Here is a 20,287-nt window from a genome sequence, read left to right as displayed (position 1 = left end):
AAACACCTAATGGAACATCTCACAACTAATTAGGTTAAATTAATTTATAATTCTCCAGAGTGAGTACTTTAATTTTAGTAAATTTCACTGCTACTTATTTGACAGGCATATGAAAATGCTTTAATGCTGGTGTATTTGTGAGAACAATTTGAAATGGGGGCGGTGCAGTGGTTAGCATTATTGCCTCAAAGCAAAAAGGTTCCAGGTTCAAATCCAGGCCGGGGCTTTTCTGTGTGGAGTTTCCATGTTCTCCTTGTGCCTGTGTGGGTTCTCTCTGGGTACTCTGCCTTCCTCCCACTGTCTAAAAACATGCACCTCAGGTGGTTCTATAAATGTCCCTTAGGTGTGAATGCTTTTTGTCTGTGTTGGACTGGTGATATGTCCACAGTGAATCCTGCCTTTGCCCAAAGTGAGCTGGATAGGCTGCAGCCCCCCCATGACCCTGTTCAGGATAAAGTGGGTATAGATGATGGATGGAAGTTTAAATGGTAGTTTTCCCAGACTGCCTTTTTAAATAAGTTCTAAATATCTTGGGAATTGATATTACAATAAAATACAAAAATCTTTTTGTTTTTTCATGTTTGGTTTAAGGCAGTATTGAAATATGATAGATATATTATGTAAATCACTCATAAATGAAGATTTCAATTATTGGAAGGTGTTTGTTTACTCAGGTACTGCACTGAAGTATGGGTTTTAAAATGCCAAGAACATAAAATATTCAGCTGAGGTATGTATTGCATTTAAAGGACTACTTTCATAATGGTTCAATGATAATCAATATCTAATAATGTGAACTGTATATATATATATAATAATAGCAAGGACCAATCTGCTGCATGAACATGTCACAATACCTGTGCATGATTACTCAGTCCAAGTTTCTAATGCATTATATATTTTTTCTTAGCATAGATAATTTTCACAGTATTGTCTTGTTATTGTGTTTTACTTAAAGATGAAGGATTTAAAAAGCGCTCCCATCACTGCTGTCCTCTGTTGGAGGAAGTTAACAAAATACCATTACCTTAAACTTTTCATAAATTACCCAGCCCCCTCACAAAGTGTCACTTCAGCTTTGAGAAACGTCAGAAGTATTGCATGAGAACGAGTATAATCTCACGATTAACTGCGAGACTTGGAATCTCCAAAATTTTGTCCGGGCCAAAGAGCGACATCCGATGGGAGGGATCGACACTCGGAGATGCGCGGGTCAAGGTAAAAAAAAAAAAAGAAGAGAGAAACCCCGTCGCTTTGTTCAGCACACATGACATGATTGACAGGCAGACAGAAGCGGAGTTTCTCGGCAGACCGTCTCGTTTCCTCTGGACCGACAACAACACACTGACATCCTCGCAAGCGCACACATGTTTACCTGATCGGATGTTTTTGCATGAGCGGTGCGCTTCACGGGTGGAATTAGGCTCATTTAAACAGACAGTTTCTGGACGAAACTATCCGTGTTCTGACTTTGTGTTTGCGGGCTGTCCTCTGGTGTTGTGGATTGCACCATGATGCCATGATAGGGGCGTAATCTCATGCGCACTTTCTAAAAAATAATATCGCACTCAGTGATGCGCTGGAGGTGAGGCTGCTGATGCAGAGGCAGGCTGTGGATGCGGGGGCAGGCAGTTCTCTGTAATTTGACTGACATGCTTGTTGTTATTAATCGAGACTGCGTTTAGAAAGTGCTGTCAGACAGTCAGATATTTTTTTTTTTTTTTTTTTTTTTTTTACAATTTTGTGATTTATAAAAGTTTGCAGCCTTTATGCTGTATTATGGTGCCGTTTATATAAATTGTGCTCGGGGAAGGTTCCCGGTAAAACAGTGAGATGAAATGATGGACAGTGTAGGGGATTTTTGTTTGTTTTGATACTGCACTCCTGTTAATAAGACTTTTTTTTTAAACAATGATGACCAGTGCTGTACAAATAGCCGATAACATATTTGAGTTATAGTTGCACAGGGCTGAAACAGGATTTTATAAATATTTGTCCAAATTTACCAAAAGTGTGCTGGTAATCTTTGTCCCCTTATTTAATTATCTGATTTATTTATAGATGTTCCATAAAATTATGTATGCTCCTTACTTACAAAATTTGATTTCATTTAAAATAATATTTTTTCCTTAGTAAAAAGATATTTGGTCTACAAGAATTAAAATTAGCCTTTGAATCCCAAAACGTAAGTCGTGTTCAAAAAGTTGAGTGTTTTCAGAAAGCGGTAGAAGAGTAGCCCTCGGCCTCCTCAGTGGTAAACAGGAGCAACAGTGCTCGGCTGCACCGTGCAGGCTTTTCTGGATGTTGCCCGTTGCAAAGAAACATTTTGAGTTTTGCAGATTTTGAATAAACTGAGGTGTTGCGTGTACTAATGTAAATTAAATATAATGGCTTCTTCAAAGCGGCATTAATGAATACACCGCTATCTACTAATATTTGTATTAATACAGAATGAAATAACTACATGTGATATCAATGCAATTGCTCATAGTAAAAGACTAACAGTGAATTATTGGATAACTCTACAGCTTTTTGTTAGTTCAGTGAGTCTTGCTGCTCTTGTGAACCTCTTCTCCAGCAGTAAAACGTTTTAACAAACCCATTGCTTGTTACTTGTCCAGATACAGAAATTGTGTATGTGGTGAGTGTGAAAAAGGTCATCTTTATTATTGAGCCGGCCATAACAACTCTGCAAAGTGATAATAGGTAGAGCTGTTGGTCTGTCTGCTTTTTTGGATGTATTCTGCCTCCTAGTGGCCAAAAACATATAAATGCCCCTTTAAAGTAAATAATGAGGATGATTTGTAGTTCATTTTAAATCCCATCAGCTGTAGCAGTTCAACACCATAAAGGAACAAATATCTCTTCAGAGTCTTGTTTATATGTGAAGTTGGAGCGACTGAAGCAGATTTTTTGAGAACTCCTCTGTGGGTGTTGCTTTGTTATTTACCGAAACATCATTGCCATTTTTGAAAGGCTCATTTGCAGAAAAATAATAGTTCGTCAAGCTGTCGATGGATTTCTTTGCAGAGCAGAGTAAGTTGTTTAAGGAGAGTGAAACAGCATAATAACTTCAAAGTGGTAGAAGATAATCCTGCTTTCTTTGTGACCTCATCACCTCAGTGTTAATAGATGTTACATAGGGGGTGCTTTCAAGGGAGAGATCACAGCGCAGGTTTCTATTATTGTGACGTCTCTTGAGATGGCATGCGTATCTGGTGCCAGCTTAGCAGAGCAGGCGGGAGGCCTCAGTGTGAGAGATAAATGCTGTGGAGGTGCAGAAAAGGAAGCGCACAGTTTGAAAATGCTACGGAGCTGAGTGAACGAGACACGGGGTGCACTACGACTGGCTAATTGTGTTTCAAATTGGGTCTTTGAGCGCACAATGGGGAATGGGATTGCTCTGAGCTCCCCACTGAAGCATCCAAGGATGAGAAAGTTGTTAGATTTGTAGGTCAAGCTGTAGGGGTTGTTGTTAGGCAGACTTGCTCGTAGGTCCAGATGTCACAGTGGCTTAATTCTGGGCTATATTTGATGGCGACTGCTTGTTTTAAGTTATGATTGGTTCCCACCATGTTCTCCAGCCTCCTTTCACAGCTTTCATATCACCATGCAACTGTTTCCTTGGCAGATATATAGTCAGAGTATTATAAATAACCCCTCAGTTAACTTGTTTTCTCTCCTCTTACAGTGTGTACTATTCATTTTATCTGTCATACTGTGTTAAAATCTCAATTGATTTCACAGTGCTAGAAGGATTGCAGGAGTGTATCCTATCCCATCTGGAGCTTATCAGAGCCTGACCCGGTTTCGGTGTGCTATGTTAGAGTGTAGGTCCTGTGGGACCTGTCCCCTCCTCATCCTGACAAAGGGAAGAAGGCCACAGCTGGCCCATCCTAGCCCAGACCAACATAGCCCGACAACCTCAGCCTAACATCACCTCGTCCCGCCTCACACTGCTTGCTCCAAAGAACCTAAAGGTGCTTGCATTACAATTTCTACCTCCTTCCTCATTGTAGGTCACTTGGTCTTCCTTCCTCCATTTTGGAAAATGCTTCCGGGGATATTTTGCCCTACAAAAAATAATTATGTTATCTCCCTAATTCCCAATTATTATGCACAGGCTTATTTAAGAAAAAGGATTCGATTTTCTCTCCTCTTTGGTGGCTGCACCAGCGAGCAGAGAATGAATTTGAACATGACACTCCTCTCCTCCGCTGCAGAGAGGGGTCCTACACTTGGATGAACTGGGGGAGGAGAGAGCACAGTGAGGCTGTCATGTAAGCCGTCTCCTCTGGGGCCACCTCTCGGTGCGCGCTGCTTCCTGCCTCAGGTAGAAGCCTCAGTGTTTCTGCTGCCGAGGCGTCAGGCTGCTCTCTCTCCTCTCTACTCCCTCCTGCTGAGAAGGCATCAGATCCACTCTCAAAGCACGGAAATGGAGAAGGTAAGGTGTCTCTTTCAGCATTGTTTCCTATCTTCATTTTAACTTTATTTCATTTCAGACACAGCGGGTGTATGTTTGTTTTTGTGCAGTAGTTTCTGAATTTGCTCTGTGGGCCTTTCTTTGGAGTTAGCATGCTTTCTCTGTTTATGTTGCTCTGTTCTCACCTCAGAAATTCTTTTAGAAATTAGGAATATTCCTGCCATTGTCTTTAGACAAGGCACAGGGTCTTAAAAGTGGATTTGGTCCCAAGGTGCTGTTCACCGTGCCAAAATTGGTAAGAAGGGTCAAGTGCACGTGATGAATGTCTCCACAGGGATACATTAATGAAGTATTACTTCAATGACAAAAAGCTGCACTTTGCATTATAATACTAGATTTCAGTTGACGGCGTTTGTGTTCTTTTATTAGCTCATATCTGGAACAAAAGGTGATCAAGGTGAACAATCCTTATGTTAAGATTTTAATGTTCAGATGTGTTTTTGTGCTGTTGAAATGTGTTTAAATGCTCTTGATTAGAACATCTTATTAGTGTTTAAATGAGGAATTTAACAGCTGAACCTTGAGCACAGCTTCAGTTGTATCTTCACGAGGAGCTCACGTATTCTTCTGAACGTCTCTGAGGCATTTGCAAGCAGCACACATAACAACTCTTTGAAGTGTGATATTGCCCAAAGTAAAGCAGCAACACAAATTCTTCTGACATATGCCACCTCGTCTCTTTATCAACTAGCACCGTGTGTGTACGTGAGAGTGTGTGTTCATTGTGTATTTTAAGAAGAGGTTTCTCTTTCAGAGCTGCTCAGAGTGCACAGAGCCGACTCTTGCTCAGAGCCTGTGTACATTCTGCAACAAGTGGTTGTGCTCCCAGTGCACAGATGTGCACCAGCATCAGAGAGGCCCGACCACTGCCCAGTACACAGACTCCCTCCAGCAGCAGAGGCCCAGTGCCACCCAGTGTCCTGATCTGCACCAGAGAGGCTCCAGCTCCCTGCCTCCCACTGGACAAGGCAAGATATTTGTTTATATACTGAGACTTTGCTACCTCCAATTTCCTGGTTGGTATGACAGATTATCTGTGAGGCTACACACTGTAATTTGAAAGCCTTCTTTGTTTTCCTGTCTGCGCTCTGGTTGTTTCTGCAGGAACCACTGCAATGAATAATGCATGATGGTGGCAATGGTTGATACTAGTTCCTGGAGATCCATGTGCTTTATTACACCTATCTTTAACACATGGCCCAGATTCGGAAGTGGATGATTTCATTTTTGCTAATATTAGTGTGTTGCTATTTAAAGCCCCTAAAGTATGCCTGGCAGCTTTGTTGCCAGCTGCTTTTGCAGATCTGCATTGCACAAGTTGTCAAGTCATAACGAATACGTCCAAGACAGTTTTATTGTGATGTGGGAGTGTTTCTGCTTAGTTTGTGTACTGGTGAGAAAAGCTGTGTGACTGTGCTGACAGACAGGATGTGGTCAATCAGATCAGGTTGATGCACTCGGGGTGATGCTCAGCTCTCTACCACAGAGGTCTGTGATGATCTGCAGGCAGAAGGGGGCTGGCTGAGGTGAGCCGGCCAGCAGAGAGCAGTAGGGCTACGTTCATTAGCCTCATCCAGCTATAGTTAGACAGATGCTTTGTGGGCCAACAGTTTCCTCCGTGACCTATTTAGAAATATACGAGAAATGTTTTTCAGTACATGGACTAGTATGTGTGGTTGATGGTGCTTCAAAGGCCAAATTGACAGCACTGAAGTATTGTCAACAGATTTTTAGCAATGAAAACTGTTTAACACAGTCCTATTGCAGCCCCAGCTACTGTATATATAGATATAGTGTCAATATGTACATTGATAAATTGACTTTTGTGTTGTGGTCAACTGTGAGGTTGTCTAAAAGAACATCCGGTTGAAAAAAAAAAGCATCCATGTGCATGGCATAAACTTTAACAGTATGGTGTCTCCTCATCTTCAGTTGGGATTTTAACTAGGCTATACATTTTGGAAAAAGTTGTCCATTTGTTTCAATTTAAGAAAACCACACTGGGTTTGGGAGCTGTTGTTGAAATGACTAGTTTGAAATTTCTGGAAACATGCTGATTACCTTTCTAAATGAGGGATAGATGAGATAATTGGAACTACTGTCATGTCAGTCCAGTAAATATGAAGCTCTACAGACAAAAGCTAGATAGCTTAGCTTAGCAATGAAGTAGCTAGTTTTGTTCTGTTCAAAGATAACCAAGGTCACCTACCAGACCCCTGAAAGCTGGCTAATTAACACGCTCTCGATGATAGATAAAACAAACTTCTGTTACACAATTCTGTGTTCAGTTTTGTTTTGTTTTTCTCTAATCTTTGATTAGATATTGGATCATTTGGACTTTTATTAAACTGTTCACAACACATAGACATCTGAAATGTGACCCTCACCTCTGTTTGTAAGATGTCCGGTTGAAAATCACTGGTTCAATATTTAACAATGTATTTTAAAGGCTTGTTATTATTAAGGACCTCATCAACAACACAGTGAGACTATTGTGTGATGCCATTTGACCATCTGATATGGTTTATATACAAAATATACAACTTTTCTTTACAGACTGGTTCTTTAAATAAGCTCAAATGAGTTCTTTACCTGATCACTTTAAAGTTCTGGTTTGGCAGATCTTGCATTACCACGAGTGTTTGTCTTTTACAGCATTTTCTAGGAGCTGTAACGTTGCATGCTGCCGGGCCTCTGGGTGTGAATTTCCTGTTGACTGTTTCTAATGCTTCATGCTCTGTCTCCTCTCCCTCCTCTCTCTCTCTGTGCCTTCCAGGCCCAGGGTCGTATCCTTGTTCCCTCCTCATGTGCCACTCACACAGACAGGAGCCCTTGGAGCTTTTTTGTGAGTCATGTGACCTTCTGTGCTGCAGCAGCTGTCACCTGTCCTCCCACAAAAACCACAGGTCAGTCCTCAGATACACAGCACAAGGACACTGCAGAGAAGGGCTAACTGCAGGTCACAAACTTCCCGTGAGAAGTAACGCTCTTTAACTGCCTTGTCACTTTTATAATCTGTATCTGCATAGACTACCCTTGGCCAACATAACACTCATTAAGTATTCATACATTTTGGTTTTCTGTGATGTTACAGTACAGTAGCGGCCTCGAAGGTCACCTGCATAATGTCTCGTCCTCAAGGGAAACAAATTTAATTCTGGTCTTCTTCATACCCAACGAATAAATTTGTGAATTTTCTGTGTGGTGTACACTGTGATCTCACGTGTGTTTTAGGGTGGTGGAGATCGGGAAAGCTCTTCAGGATCAGCAATGGTTGTTTGAGAGCCTGATGGTGCAGGTGGATGAGAGAAGGGCTGCAGTGGAGAACAATGCTAAACAGATAGAGGAAAGGTAGGTTTCAACTAACGCACAGTCATAATCAAATCCCAGCTCTGAGTAACTTCTGCCACAAGTGGTCAATAATTTAACAGCGTGAAATATAGCAAGCTAATGAATAAATGAATGCTTGAAATGGTGCTTTCTTCTGAGACACTTTCCCCCCTTTCTGTCTGTATAGACTTCACGGAGTAAAGATTGCACACAGGAAGGCAGAGAACCAGATTAAAATGGCAAAGATGATTATGATGAACGAGCTTAGCAAACGAGCCAACCTATTAATAGAGCAACTGGAGGTAATTACTTTCTCTTTCTTTCCTTCTTATCGTTCAGCCAGCCGTGAATCTACATGCAAAGAATCAGTAACTGCCATGATGTAATCAGCCCTGAAAGCAAGCAAACGAGAGCCCATAAATATCTGTCAAAGTTGCTTAAACCAACATCTCAGGAACTACATCTGTCGAAAAAAAAAGTCTTTGTTGATTAGCCTGCGGTCTAGCCACACTGCTCTCTGTGTGCCAGTAATTACACACAACTTCTTGCATTTTTCTGGATTATTTTTTTTTTTTTTTTGCAGAAGATTTCTGAGGGCTTCCAGCAGCGTCTGGAAGACCAGCTGCAAGGGGCAATAGAGATCTGTGGCCAGCTGGACCATATTCAGAAGTTCATCACCTGGGCTACGACCCATCACTGCAGAGGCCCGGTGCTCTTCAGCAGGGCTCTGGTATGCAAACAAGACAGTCAACAGACGTCTACTGTCTTACTGTAACACACACACACACACACACACACACACACACACACACACACACACACACACACACACACACACACACACACACACACACACACACACACACACACACACACACACACACACACACACACACACACACACACACACACATTTAAAGGGGCTCTTCGATTACACTTGTAAAGGTCAGTTTGCTTATTATAGAGATTACCACTCAGCCTGTGAAAACCGTTATACTGTGCGGAGTCCTTTGTGTTTATGGAGGAGCTTTGTTACTGTAAACCTGAGAAAATTGCTGAGGTTACATCATGGGCTTTATTTCAGTTTTGGCACTGAAACTACAGAAAGCCTGTGCTATGTACCGGGAACAATGACTTTGAAAGATTTAGGTAAGGTTTAAAACAAGATGACAAGAGGGGAAACCAGTGTTTTTGGAGAATCCCCCATAAAATATCTTGACCTCTTTGCATCAGTTTTGATCATAATTTTGCAAAACGTGTCTCTCGAGATACCTACAACTTTATGAATGTTAATAATACATCACTTGCAAGGTCTTTTAAACTGAAATCCCATTCAGTGCTGCTGCTAAAAAAGCATACTGTTTTGCATATCATACTGCTCTCTCTCCCCATATTTCTTGTTTCTATTAAACTGACTGTAAGATAAAGGCAAACATGATAAAAAAAAAACAATATGTTATTAAGTCATGTTCTGTAATCAGAATACTTTTGTCAATTTAGTGTTTTTATTGTCCTTCTGCATGATTTATTTTCATAATAAACATCTTAATGTCTTAATTTGTAGTGTCAGACAGAAGATGCTTCACCACTCTTAAGCACAGAGTTGTGTTATTTATATTGATATAAAACCACCGGGTTTTAAAGAAAATTCCAAATGATCTTCATCAGTCGTCATTATTTTATTAACTATCTATTTCTCTTGCAGATTTCAATCCAGATGCAGCAACTGCTTGAGGCGGCACTCCACTCAGACTCTTGGAGTCCAGTCAAGATCAAATTCAACTGGGATGCTAGTTACTGGACGAAGCAGATTTCCTCTTTAGGTAAAATTTTAAATTGATTAAAACAAGCGCACCATGTTACAATGATGCATGTTGGATTTACATTTAGGAAAATGAAAACATGGGAAAATGGCTCCAAGTAAAATATTAGTGCATAAGAATGAAATGAAATGGTTTTTTTTCAAATTAGTGAGTGAATTTGCAAAAGGTTTTTCAAATGTTTTTCTTTCAAATGTGCTACATCTTTATAATTATCAGCAGTATTGTTTTATGCATGACATATGTTATTTTTGAACTCAGCTCTTACTTTGACCCTGTTGTCCTGCAGGCCAGCTGACTGTTGAGGGGGGACACTGCACTTATCCTCCGGGTTTGGCCTGCTCCAGTATCATGAGGCCCCAGCCCATCACCTGCTTGGCTTTGCCGTCTGTGTTTCACAGAGGACGAGAGCCAGGCTGTGGGTACCAGGCCTGCTGTGAGCCCCAGATGTGCTGCCTGCATGGCATTCCCTCTCAGCAAGATATGCCCAGTCTGGACAAAAGCCAGCTGGAGGCCACACTTTATAACTCCAGCTGTGCTCAGCCGGCTCTCATTTCTGCCTCCCTCCACCAGAACCAGCATCTCCAGAGGCGCTGGGACGTAGAGAGCTCCTTGCAATGTCCTCCCCCTACATCCCCTACCCCCAACACAGGACCCGTCCAGCTCAACTGCAACCGAGGATCTGCATCCCAGCCACAAGCTGCTGACTCCCAACCACACTCTCAGTCTAAATCCTATCTCTCTTATCACCAACACCAGAGAGAAGTTATACCAGACAGCCAGACTCAGCTAAGTGCAGACCGTGGCAGGCCAGGCCAGTGTCAGGGGAAGCTATCGACCAGCACAGCACAGCAGCAGGAGCTCAGCCACACAGTTGTGGACAGAGATGTGATGACTGAAGGGAGCTGGGAGGACAGATGGAGGGTGGAGGAGACTTGTGGACAAACAGCAGCGGTTGAAAGCAGAGAGCTGCTGGATGAGGAGCTACAGCAGGACAGGAGAGGCCAGAGTCCCGTCCAACAGCACCAGCAGCAGCTTCAAGCTTCTTTAGCAGCGGAGCAGAGAAAAGAGCAGCAGAGGACCAGACCTGCACGGACGCCCAGAGACCACCGAGCTGGCAGGGTGAGAGATTCAATTAATATTAGACCCTTTGATTGTTTTAGCAAATATATTAACTTTAAAGTAAACTCCAATTAAATTATTATGACCAAGAATTAAAGGAGCAGTGTGTAGGATTTAGTGGCATCCAGCAGTGAGGTTGCTGATTGTAACTATCTGAACACCCCTAACCTCACCCTCCACTTTCAAGCATGCAAGAGAATCTAGTGGCCACAGTGTGGTTTGTCCCCTGTGGCCTACTGTAGAAACACAGTGTGCTCTGTGGTGTGCTCATTCTAATGTAACAAAAACATAAAGAAAACATATTTATGAATATTATATTCCATTTCTGTGAATAAATGCCCCTCAATCCTACACACAGGAAATACTAATGCAACAATTCTATAGATATATAAAATATAAATTAGAATATAAAACAAATTACATTTCAAAGTTCAATTGGACCATTTCATGTTACGAAAAAACATTGTACCCAATTGACCATTCAGAAAAAAAAGTAACTTTATAAGGATCACGTGCTTAAATGAGCATAGACACTTGCTATTTCAAATAAACTGTTATAACTAAAGTAGTTAAGACTTAAACTCATCCTACATGGGAGTTAAACATCAACTGAGTTATGCCTTTGAACAAGTTCAGCCTCGCCTCTGAAAAACTCTATGAACAAATCTATCATAAGTTTTTACACATTACACTTGATGCAATGAAAACTGACAAATGCATTTCATACAGTATGACGTACAAAGAAACATTCAAATTCAATGTTTTTGAACACCAGACAACATTGACAGCAATATAAAAAAAATATTATTGTATAGTATTGATATAGTAGTCAGCAAATCAATAACTACAAAATTCTGTTTGAAAACAACATCATTATGTCAGGAGGTAAAGCAACAGAGTTGTGAACATTGTTTGCAGTGAGATCAAAGCGAGGAGCGCGGTGGGATTTTGTGCACCTCCCGCTTCGCTGTTTTGCTTCACATGTGGTTTTGCAAAGTTTCTATGGACTCAAACTAATTTCTAACTGAACTCCCAACCTCTGACAAGAGTAAACCACACAAAGCTGTTGACACACACCTCTCAAAAACCACAACTGATCGGTCAAGCCTACATTTCCTGTGATAATACAGATGTGTGAAACACTTACTCTGACTAACAAAAACAACAAAGAAACAAAGCATGATTTAGAAATGAATTATGTAGATCCATTTAGATCAAACGTAAAGCCCCCAGGAAAACGTTTTGCATGAGAGGTTATTGCATATTTCTAAAATATTGACGTGTAAGGGAGTGTTGAATTTCATTTTTAATTAATATCCGTTAATGACTGAAACTTAAAGAACACTTTATTTGAATGCCAGAACGATCACTTCCCACAGTTGACAGCTAGCCTAAAAACAGATGGTGCAACAGAAACCTGCTCCTGCTTTCATAAAGAAAGGATGATGGGAAAACAAAGAGCTGCTCTGACAATTAAAACTGAGCAGTTCATAGCAATGCATCCTAAAATCCATGAGAGAACTCTTCATCATAATCACAGTTGATGCCAGAGGTTTTAGCAACCGCCTAATCACTTCTCTAAAAATTCTCAAGATGCATGATTACAAGCACAAAGATGTGTTATTTTTACATTTTCAAGTCACAGCATCTGAAAATGATATAAAGCCACTTGGGCATAGTCATTTATGTACTTAACCTGTCATTAATGAGGCACTAAGGGAATAGTGGGAGCTGCCAGTTTGATTTTAGCTCTGGTTTGCACTGAGATAAATTCCTGCACCCCACCATCATACCAGAAAGAGGGATTATAGTCTATTTTCCACTACAGTCTGAATCCTGCATATCTATCCCAAGGGGCGTAGATCAGGTAAGTGTTTTAATCGCATGATACTTAGGAGCATGTGCTCGGTGTCAGCCTGGCCTGAATATGTATGACGGTGTACTAGAAAAAGAAAAAAAAAGGAAGAGGGACGTGCCAGAAAGATTTGTCAGCCCTCCTGCTTACATTAGCTGAAGGCACAGCCGAGGTGCTAAAGGAGCTTTTGGGGACATTTGCATCAGTTTAATTGTAATATAAGAGAGAGAGGGAGTGGGTGGTAGTAAGTGGTTTGGAGTTTGGGTTTAATCAAAGGGCCACACAGAGCTCCAGATGTTGAATTTACATATGATAATTGGTGTGGTAACCAAACCTTTGATTGCCCGTTCAATAACATTAATGTATGCAGCATGTTTGTGAGGATTGAATTGTTTTGAATTATTCCCAGAATAGGGTCTGAGTGATGTTTTTGTTCATTTAGCGTGTGCCTGTGTGACACTCAAGGTTGTGTCCACCACACACATCCCAGTCTTTTCCTCTGCTTTCAGTTGCTAATGACATAAACAGGTGCCTCTGTACATGTGATGCAGCTTGAAACCCCGCTCCGGTCTGTATGTTTATGTTTCTGACAGAGATCCACATCCCTGGAGGTGTCAGTGACAGCCCACGAGTGTGTGTCTGACTTGCAGAGCAGCAGGCTCAGCCCTAGTTTGGTGTGCACGAGGAGGAAGAGACGCTCCCAGAGCATCCCGACAGAACTGGCAGCCCCGTCCACCAGCCCTTACACTGAAAGGCCCACAGGATGCACTCCCAGGCTCGAGGCAGGAGCTGCACATAAGGTGGTTACCTGCATCAGAATATAATCACACATGGGGAGGAACTAAGGCTGTTTTTAGAAGTGATCACAGTTAAGTAACAGTAATAACTGTCACACACAATTCCACGATAAAAAAATAAAATATTTGTTTTAGAACAGAGCATCAGATTCATACAGTAATTCAAAGAGAAAAATGTCTCCACAAGATCCATTGAGCAGCTGTTCTGGAGGTTTCCATCTTATCACGTGATGCTCACCAACAGATGGAGATGCTCATGTGTCATGGAAACAAACACCTTTAAATTTTGATATTTCCCTACTTTAAGGATTTATCATCCATGTAAGAAAAGAATATCATTTAAAAATGAATTTTTTTTTTTTTTATCAGCAACAGTTTTATGACAACTGAGCTTTTAAATATGCTGCTGAAGATCAGGTGGTATTGTCAAAAGCTCCAGGACAACTAATAGTACTTCTTTCAAACCAATGACTAAGGTCGGACCAGGGTTATTTATATATTATTTATATATATTTAAAACCAAGTCAGACAATTCAGATAGGGCCTGGGGCACAACACGGGAAAGATGCAATTAACGTACAGGCTGGAAATGGCCACCGCAGCAATGCGGGTGGAACCATTCATGTCGAATCGATCCTTGTCTGAAGCTGAGTTGGACAATGCAGATTTACCCTTTCAAACACAAAATCAACATGCGTGCAACTCTGGTTGGCTCTTTGGAGTGAAAGGTGGAAAATATACCTCAGGCCAGGCAAGGTGGTTTTCTCAACTGATATTTTCAAGTTCATTGAAATTTCAACATCAGCTTTGAAGCCAATAGGTGGTTCAGGTACATTTGATATTACATTTACACCTGCTGAGTTCAAAGTTTGCCAATGTGCAAGTGAAACGACAGTGATTTGACAGATCAAAGTTTGTTTACAGGCTAGCGCTCCGGTATAAGGGGAAACGCTTTGTAAATCCTTTCTGAGATCCAGAAGGTTAGAAATCTGATCAAATGAAAAAAATCTGGGAGTGTGCAGTTAGAAAGAAGTGAGCTGACCAGACATCTCAGGAAAGCAGTTTGAGGATACATTTGCCACTGCTGGCGTGGCAAACCGTTGGTGTCAAGTAGTATTGTGGGTAGTGTAGGTTCCAGACTGCATGATTTCGTAAGTCTACAAAATCCTTTAAAGTCATTAGTTGGATAAATAAAGTCATCATGGTCAAGTTACATACAGTATACTAACAAGGCGGTTTTTCCTGTCGCAGAAGTTTGTGACCTGGAAAGATTTTTACAGCTTCTACTCTGTTCTCAGTATGACATCATGGATCCCAGACAAAGGAGAGCTTCAGACGGGGTGCTGTGTGTTGTTAAGGAAACTTCAACTGAGATGTCCCCATCCAGAGGACGCCTGTCTCCTCTACTGTCTTATAAGACGGAGCCAGGTGCTGGAAAACATGAGATTATCTACTATACCCTCGAATACAACAGAATACAAAGTTTGTAAATGCTTGCCCTTATTTGTCTTTTTTAGATCATCCTATCATTTATGTAAATGAAGAGATTAATTATGAAGGCAAGGAGAAATGCAGGGTGTCAAGAAATGGCCACAACAGGTGTGTAATATCTGACAAGTCAAACATCTGTTCACGCACAAATCATGAAAATGAGGTGCAACTTTCTGAATTCTTTCTCTATGTCCCTCTGAAGTAACTGGGATGTTCAGAAGGACTCAGGAAGGCCCAGGGTCCCGGTGGTTTGCTTAGAGCGTCTCAAAATACTCGTGTCTCAACTCCCCCCGCATGGACGACGGCAGAGTGACCCTTTACCCACCAGCGGGACGGACAAGAGCGAAACTCTCCCTCAGCAGAGAACCTGTCACGATGTATGTCTGTCTTTATACTTTGGTTGGAGTTAAAAAAACAAACAAGAAACAGACAAAGTTCATTCTTGAGCCTTGGGGGAGAATTTTTTTTTTATATTCCTGTGTTTTCAGTCTTTGCGCAAAGCTAACCAGCTGCTAGTGATAACTTCATACTCACCTGTAAACATTCTTGTGGAATCGATCTCCTCATCTAACTCGCAAAAAAATGGTTAACTTCTTACTTCAACTTAAACCTGCAGTTTACTTTTGTCTCCCCCTTCTGGCTATGAGAGTAACTACAACAACATCGTTGACATGCTTACATCACAGGCTCCACATTAGCCTACTGTCCTACTGTTGTGGCTGTAAAACGGTGGATAAATCCTTGGGAGCCTCACAGCTGCCGTAAAATGACTTGTCTCACTATTAGAATTGGATCCATTCACATTAACATTCATAAAGTCACAAAGAACTGCATGATTTTTTTATCCCCTTCCAAGTTAGTATCGTGCTGAACTGGAAGGTGGCCGACTTGGCCAGTGGAAGTCTCAGCTGCAGTGTGCATTAATCCGGCTAGCATGCGGATGTCACACCAGAACTGTGTACTGTGAAATACAGAGAGATTTATCTGGTGGTGAGAGATTTAACATGCATTGTGTGAACTCGTTTGATAAAGGCTTGAACGTAACGGACATTCATTTATACGTAAAATATGAAATGTGCCGTTATTGAGGATTTTCAGATTTTTTCTCTTTCCATGTTTAACACGAGAGTAAAATGTAGAAATCTCTTCTCTTCTCTTCTCTCATAAATAGGGGATAGCTGGAGGCTCTGAGACCAGTAGGACCGCCCATTCACTCACAGCTCCACCATATGCAGAGCGACAAACTTGTAATCAGACTAGCACACATTCATCCAACAATGACTTGGACAGCCACAACAACACAAGGGCATTCAGTTGTCGAAAAGCATCCACACCGCCCTCCACAAACTCTATATATTTGCCACAGAGTTACTCTGCACTGGATCTGGACTCTGACTCTGATCCCAGGTCAGCCTCAGAGGATGCTGTTGTTTCTCAGGTGGATCCAGACCCACAGCTAGACTCCGATGCATCACCAGACTCTGACCCAAATGGCCAATCTCCATCTGAGGCTGAACTTGAATGTCTGGCTCCAGAAAAATCTGTGACTGCAGGAGAGATTAGTCTATTTGGGGATTCAGAGCCAAGTCTTGAATGTGAGGCAGATCCAGAATCAGATGCAGGAGGAGGATCAGAGGATGGCCAAGGGCTGGATGCTGATGCAGAATCAGGTGATACTGAAACAGAGTCTGACATCCAGCCTGAGTATGGGCCCACTTTTCAGGCTGAGACTGATTCTGACGCTGTATCCGATCAGCCTCCAGACTCTCAGGGCTCTGTGGAGTCTGAGCTCGACGTAGAATCTGAACCCGAACTGACAACTGACGACCCACAGCCGCTTCGCTCTGACCTAGAAGACGAGTCCCACATTGGTACTGGCCATCGGCCGATCCTGATCGCAAACCCTGTCTGTCAGAGGGGCACAGAGGAAGTCGAGCCTGAGCAGGACAGTGCAGAGATGGAGAGTGAGGACTTCTGTGCTGTGTGTCTGATTGGAGGAGACCTCCTGTGCTGTGACCGCTGTCCAAAAGTCTTCCACTTGTCTTGCCATATCCCGCCTCTGCTGAGCTTCCCCTCGTAAGCTTCTTAAAGTTTCCTGAAATTTATACATTCAATATTACCCTTTTGCATCCTGTTACAGTAAACGGATTGAAGCTAACCTGATGCTGTATCCTGTTCTGCTCAGAGGTGACTGGTTGTGCAGCCTGTGCAGAGATGTTGTACAACCAGAGGTCAACTACAACTGTGAGAACGAGAAAACATCTGGAGAACACGCATCAGCACACGGACTGTCTGCATGTGACCAGAGAGTAGGTCATTTCATCAACTGCATTAACAATAACAATGGCAGATAGTTTGAGGCTTGTCTGTCTTTTTTTTTTTTTTCTGTGAATGTGTTCCAAGTTACTTCATTTTTTTTAAACATTTTTGTCCATGTTTGTTTTACTCTTTGCAGAAATGTGAGCGGCTGACTCTTCTGATCCTCAGTAACATCCTGAGCGCTCCCTTCCATGAGCCCGTCAGTCCACTTGTGAGCGATCACCACTTTCTTACAGTCAAAGGCCATTTGATTTTGAAAGTACAATTTTTTTTTCAACATACTAACAGGGGCACAATTGCACCATTAGGTGTTTTTCTCATATTTTGGTACACACAAACACACTTTGATTAATGCTATATTTCTCAAAGGTTTGGGGGCTTCAAAGTTCTCCCATCAATTTTTATCTTTTTTGGAACAAAGTTGTGTTCAAATTAAGTCTTTTTTTCAGCCAACCATACTAGGTATATCCTTTAGGCCTCGCAACTGTGTTGAGCTGTGTTTTCTCCTTCATAAAATATTTACAAAGCAGATTTTTTTCCCCCTGTAATTTGGGGCATTAATTGTCTAAATTCATGTTTACATCAGCTTGCAGTCCTCTTTTTCTGCAGCATTTGTTGGTGCATCACTAGGAATGAAAATAATCAGGTTATGTTACAGTTGCTGACATTCTACAGTGGAAATACATATAAGCATTGAGAAATTATAGGAAAAATAAGAAAAATTGAAGAAATATGTAGAAAAAATTTAAAGATTTGAAATATGTGAAAAACATGTAGCTTTGCCTCAAACTGGATGGTCAAAAACTCCACAGGGTACCTTCAATATTGATACCAAAGGCTAACTCCTATTGACTGTTTGAACACGTTATCATGGGTAACTAGGGTGAAAGATGCATGAGTTAGATCACCATTATCCAAGTAAGTATCCTGTACACAGCTGGAGGCACATTTGTTACCGTGATATACTGTATATTACAATCTATGGAACATTTATTTGAGGCATTTTTAAGGTGAGAGTTCTTTGAGACAATTAGATTTGATTGAGTTTCGGAGAACTAAAATGGCTGGTTGGATAATATAAAACTCTCAATTGTCACTGCTTTCTCATGCAGGCGCGACATTACTACCAGATCATCAAGAGGCCAATGGACCTGTCTGTGATCAGGGTCAAACTCAACAAGGGGAATACTCGACATTATACCTCTGCGGATCACTTTGTTGCTGATGTCTATCTCATGTTCCGCAACTGTGCAAAGTTCAATTATGTAAGTTAAAAATCAAAATTCTGTACGTTTGTATGTCTCATAATCAGAATGAATCCTAGTTTTGACTGATAAATATCAGGCAGCACTTCACCAGCGTTGATGTGGCTGTAATAGTCCTTTTCCTCTCTTAGCCTGACTCTGAGGTGGCCCAAGCAGGCCGCAGCCTCGAGGTGTTCTTCACCTCCAAGCTGAAAGAGGTTTTCCCAGACAGAGCGTTCCCTGCGGCTGAGGTGGACTCTGACAGCGATGAGTACGATGAGGCCTACAGGACGGCAGAGAGTGGTTTACCCTGGCCAGAGAGGAGGGAGCAGTGCCACAGGAAAAGGAAGAGGAGACAATCTCTCAAGTCGAGGAGGCATAACTTCTAAGCAGAGGTGAATTCAGCGGAACGATGCTGACAAACATGTTGTTTTTGTGTGTAACTACTACTTTTTTTTTTTTATCTGGCAGCCTCTGGGACTGCAGCAGTGTTTCCATTCAGTGATCTAAAAGTAGCCCTATGTTGTGGTTTGCAGTGATATGACAGTGCTGCCATCTGATGGCAGCAGAACATATTGAAACAATACTTTATTTATTTGAAGTGCCAACTAATACAGGAGGAATTATTACCCCTGCAAACTTCAGCTGATCGGAGCAGAGAGTGTAAAAAAGAAAACTGGTGTAGGTGACGTAGTGTAAGCTACACAAGTGGGACTGGAGCTCTTTGGATGTAAAACAATTTGTTGTCTTGCTTCTGCATCCATAAAACATGTTATGGTAGGGAGATGATGCTATAATTGTTATTTAATCATATCATATTTTGGCCACTGACGATTTGCTCCTGATGTGCTTCTTGCGCTGCTTACTATTTCATGTATTTACATTCAGACCTAAAATATCTACCATGCCTTATATCATATGCTTTATTGTGCAGAGGATGCTGTAGTTGGATGTTTATCAGTCTCACTTTGCATCTTTATTACAGTAAGTGGTCGTCTATACTTTCTTTAGGAAAACATAGCTCTGACTGTACACAATACTCTGTTGGTAAACTCAATATTTACCATATTCATAAATGTTAGACATATTTATACATGTGTAACTGTATAGAACTTTATTTTACTATATGTTATTTTAATTACTAAATGATTGCAGGCAATTACATTAGGTTTGATTATTGATATAATTGTGTGTCTCAGTAGCTTTCTTTGAAAAGCAGCAACACATCTTCTCTACTTTGTCGTTGGGACACAATGTGAATTATTGCGTGCACTATAATCAGTTTTAGAGCTCAACAGGACATCTGTTTGGTTGTAGGATTTAATATTAAACAATCCACAAAAACATTTTAATTTACATTTCACCATAAATTTAAGTTTCTGTATACATTGTGCATACAATCTTTTACTCTTTTATCTAAATATCTCAGGCATAATACAAGTCTATGGTATTGATATCATTCAGTATTGAATACTATAAAAAAATGTCTTTGCTATTTGTAGAGCCATTATGTTGAAAGGAAATATGTAATTTTATAATAATGCTGTAGCACATTTCCTGTTTTGAATATACTTTACTTGCTTCTTGTCGCTAAATATACATTTTAATTGACTTTTATGGGAATGTCTGCACACAAAAGTCATGAATGTACAGTATAAGTATCAGTATATGTGATAATGTTTCCTATTGTATGAGGGAAGACTGATAAACTATAGTTACTGTTGCTGTTTCAGGAGAACAGGTTAAGTTTTTTTCATTTTTTTTACTGTAACAGTCAATAATAATTGCACATTTATTCAAATCAATAAAATGCATTGAAGAGAAAA

At 41.1% G+C, this 20,287-nt stretch overlaps 1 protein-coding gene across 4 annotated transcripts; it reads left to right on the top strand.

Moving 5' to 3' along the window:
- The first annotated feature begins 1,130 nt into the window (after nucleotides 1–1,130).
- Nucleotides 1,131–20,287, top strand: trim66 (tripartite motif containing 66). 4 transcript variants are annotated; one of them, XM_069693404.1, is made up of 19 exons: nucleotides 1,149–1,218; nucleotides 3,828–3,980; nucleotides 4,224–4,444; nucleotides 5,238–5,451; nucleotides 7,260–7,389; nucleotides 7,718–7,834; nucleotides 8,001–8,115; nucleotides 8,397–8,543; nucleotides 9,519–9,636; nucleotides 9,923–10,755; nucleotides 13,204–13,410; nucleotides 14,706–14,835; nucleotides 14,925–15,006; nucleotides 15,101–15,275; nucleotides 16,070–16,974; nucleotides 17,084–17,207; nucleotides 17,354–17,428; nucleotides 18,330–18,482; nucleotides 18,614–20,287. In XM_069693404.1, exons 3-19 carry the CDS (start codon nucleotides 4,436–4,438, stop codon nucleotides 18,848–18,850), a joined length of 3,771 nt encoding a protein of 1,256 aa, XP_069549505.1. In that variant the 5' UTR covers nucleotides 1,149–1,218; nucleotides 3,828–3,980; nucleotides 4,224–4,435; the 3' UTR covers nucleotides 18,851–20,287. The 4 variants fall into 4 exon arrangements, with proteins under 4 accessions (XP_069549508.1, XP_069549505.1, XP_069549507.1 ...); XM_069693406.1 differs by having other exon boundaries at nucleotides 1,178–1,218; nucleotides 3,748–3,980; XM_069693407.1 differs by lacking the exon at nucleotides 3,828–3,980 and having other exon boundaries at nucleotides 1,131–1,218.

The sequence above is a fragment of the Brachyistius frenatus genome, unplaced genomic scaffold (assembly GCF_029030835.1).
Source record: "Brachyistius frenatus isolate BFR_SWC_R1_liver_20210118 unplaced genomic scaffold, ASM2903083v1 Contig_15, whole genome shotgun sequence".
NCBI classification, from domain to species: Eukaryota; Metazoa; Chordata; class Actinopteri; family Embiotocidae; genus Brachyistius; species Brachyistius frenatus.
This window is presented reverse-complemented; position numbering and strand designations above follow the sequence as displayed.

Bases quoted from the DNA above. Each gene is read 5' to 3' on its own strand.
- trim66 (XM_069693407.1), top strand. The intron at 13,411-14,705 runs GTGGTTACCTGC...CTCTGTTCTCAG, and splicing joins AGGCAGGAGCTGCACATAAG to TATGACATCATGGATCCCAG. The intron at 15,007-15,100 runs GTGTGTAATATC...GTCCCTCTGAAG, and splicing joins TCAAGAAATGGCCACAACAG to TAACTGGGATGTTCAGAAGG.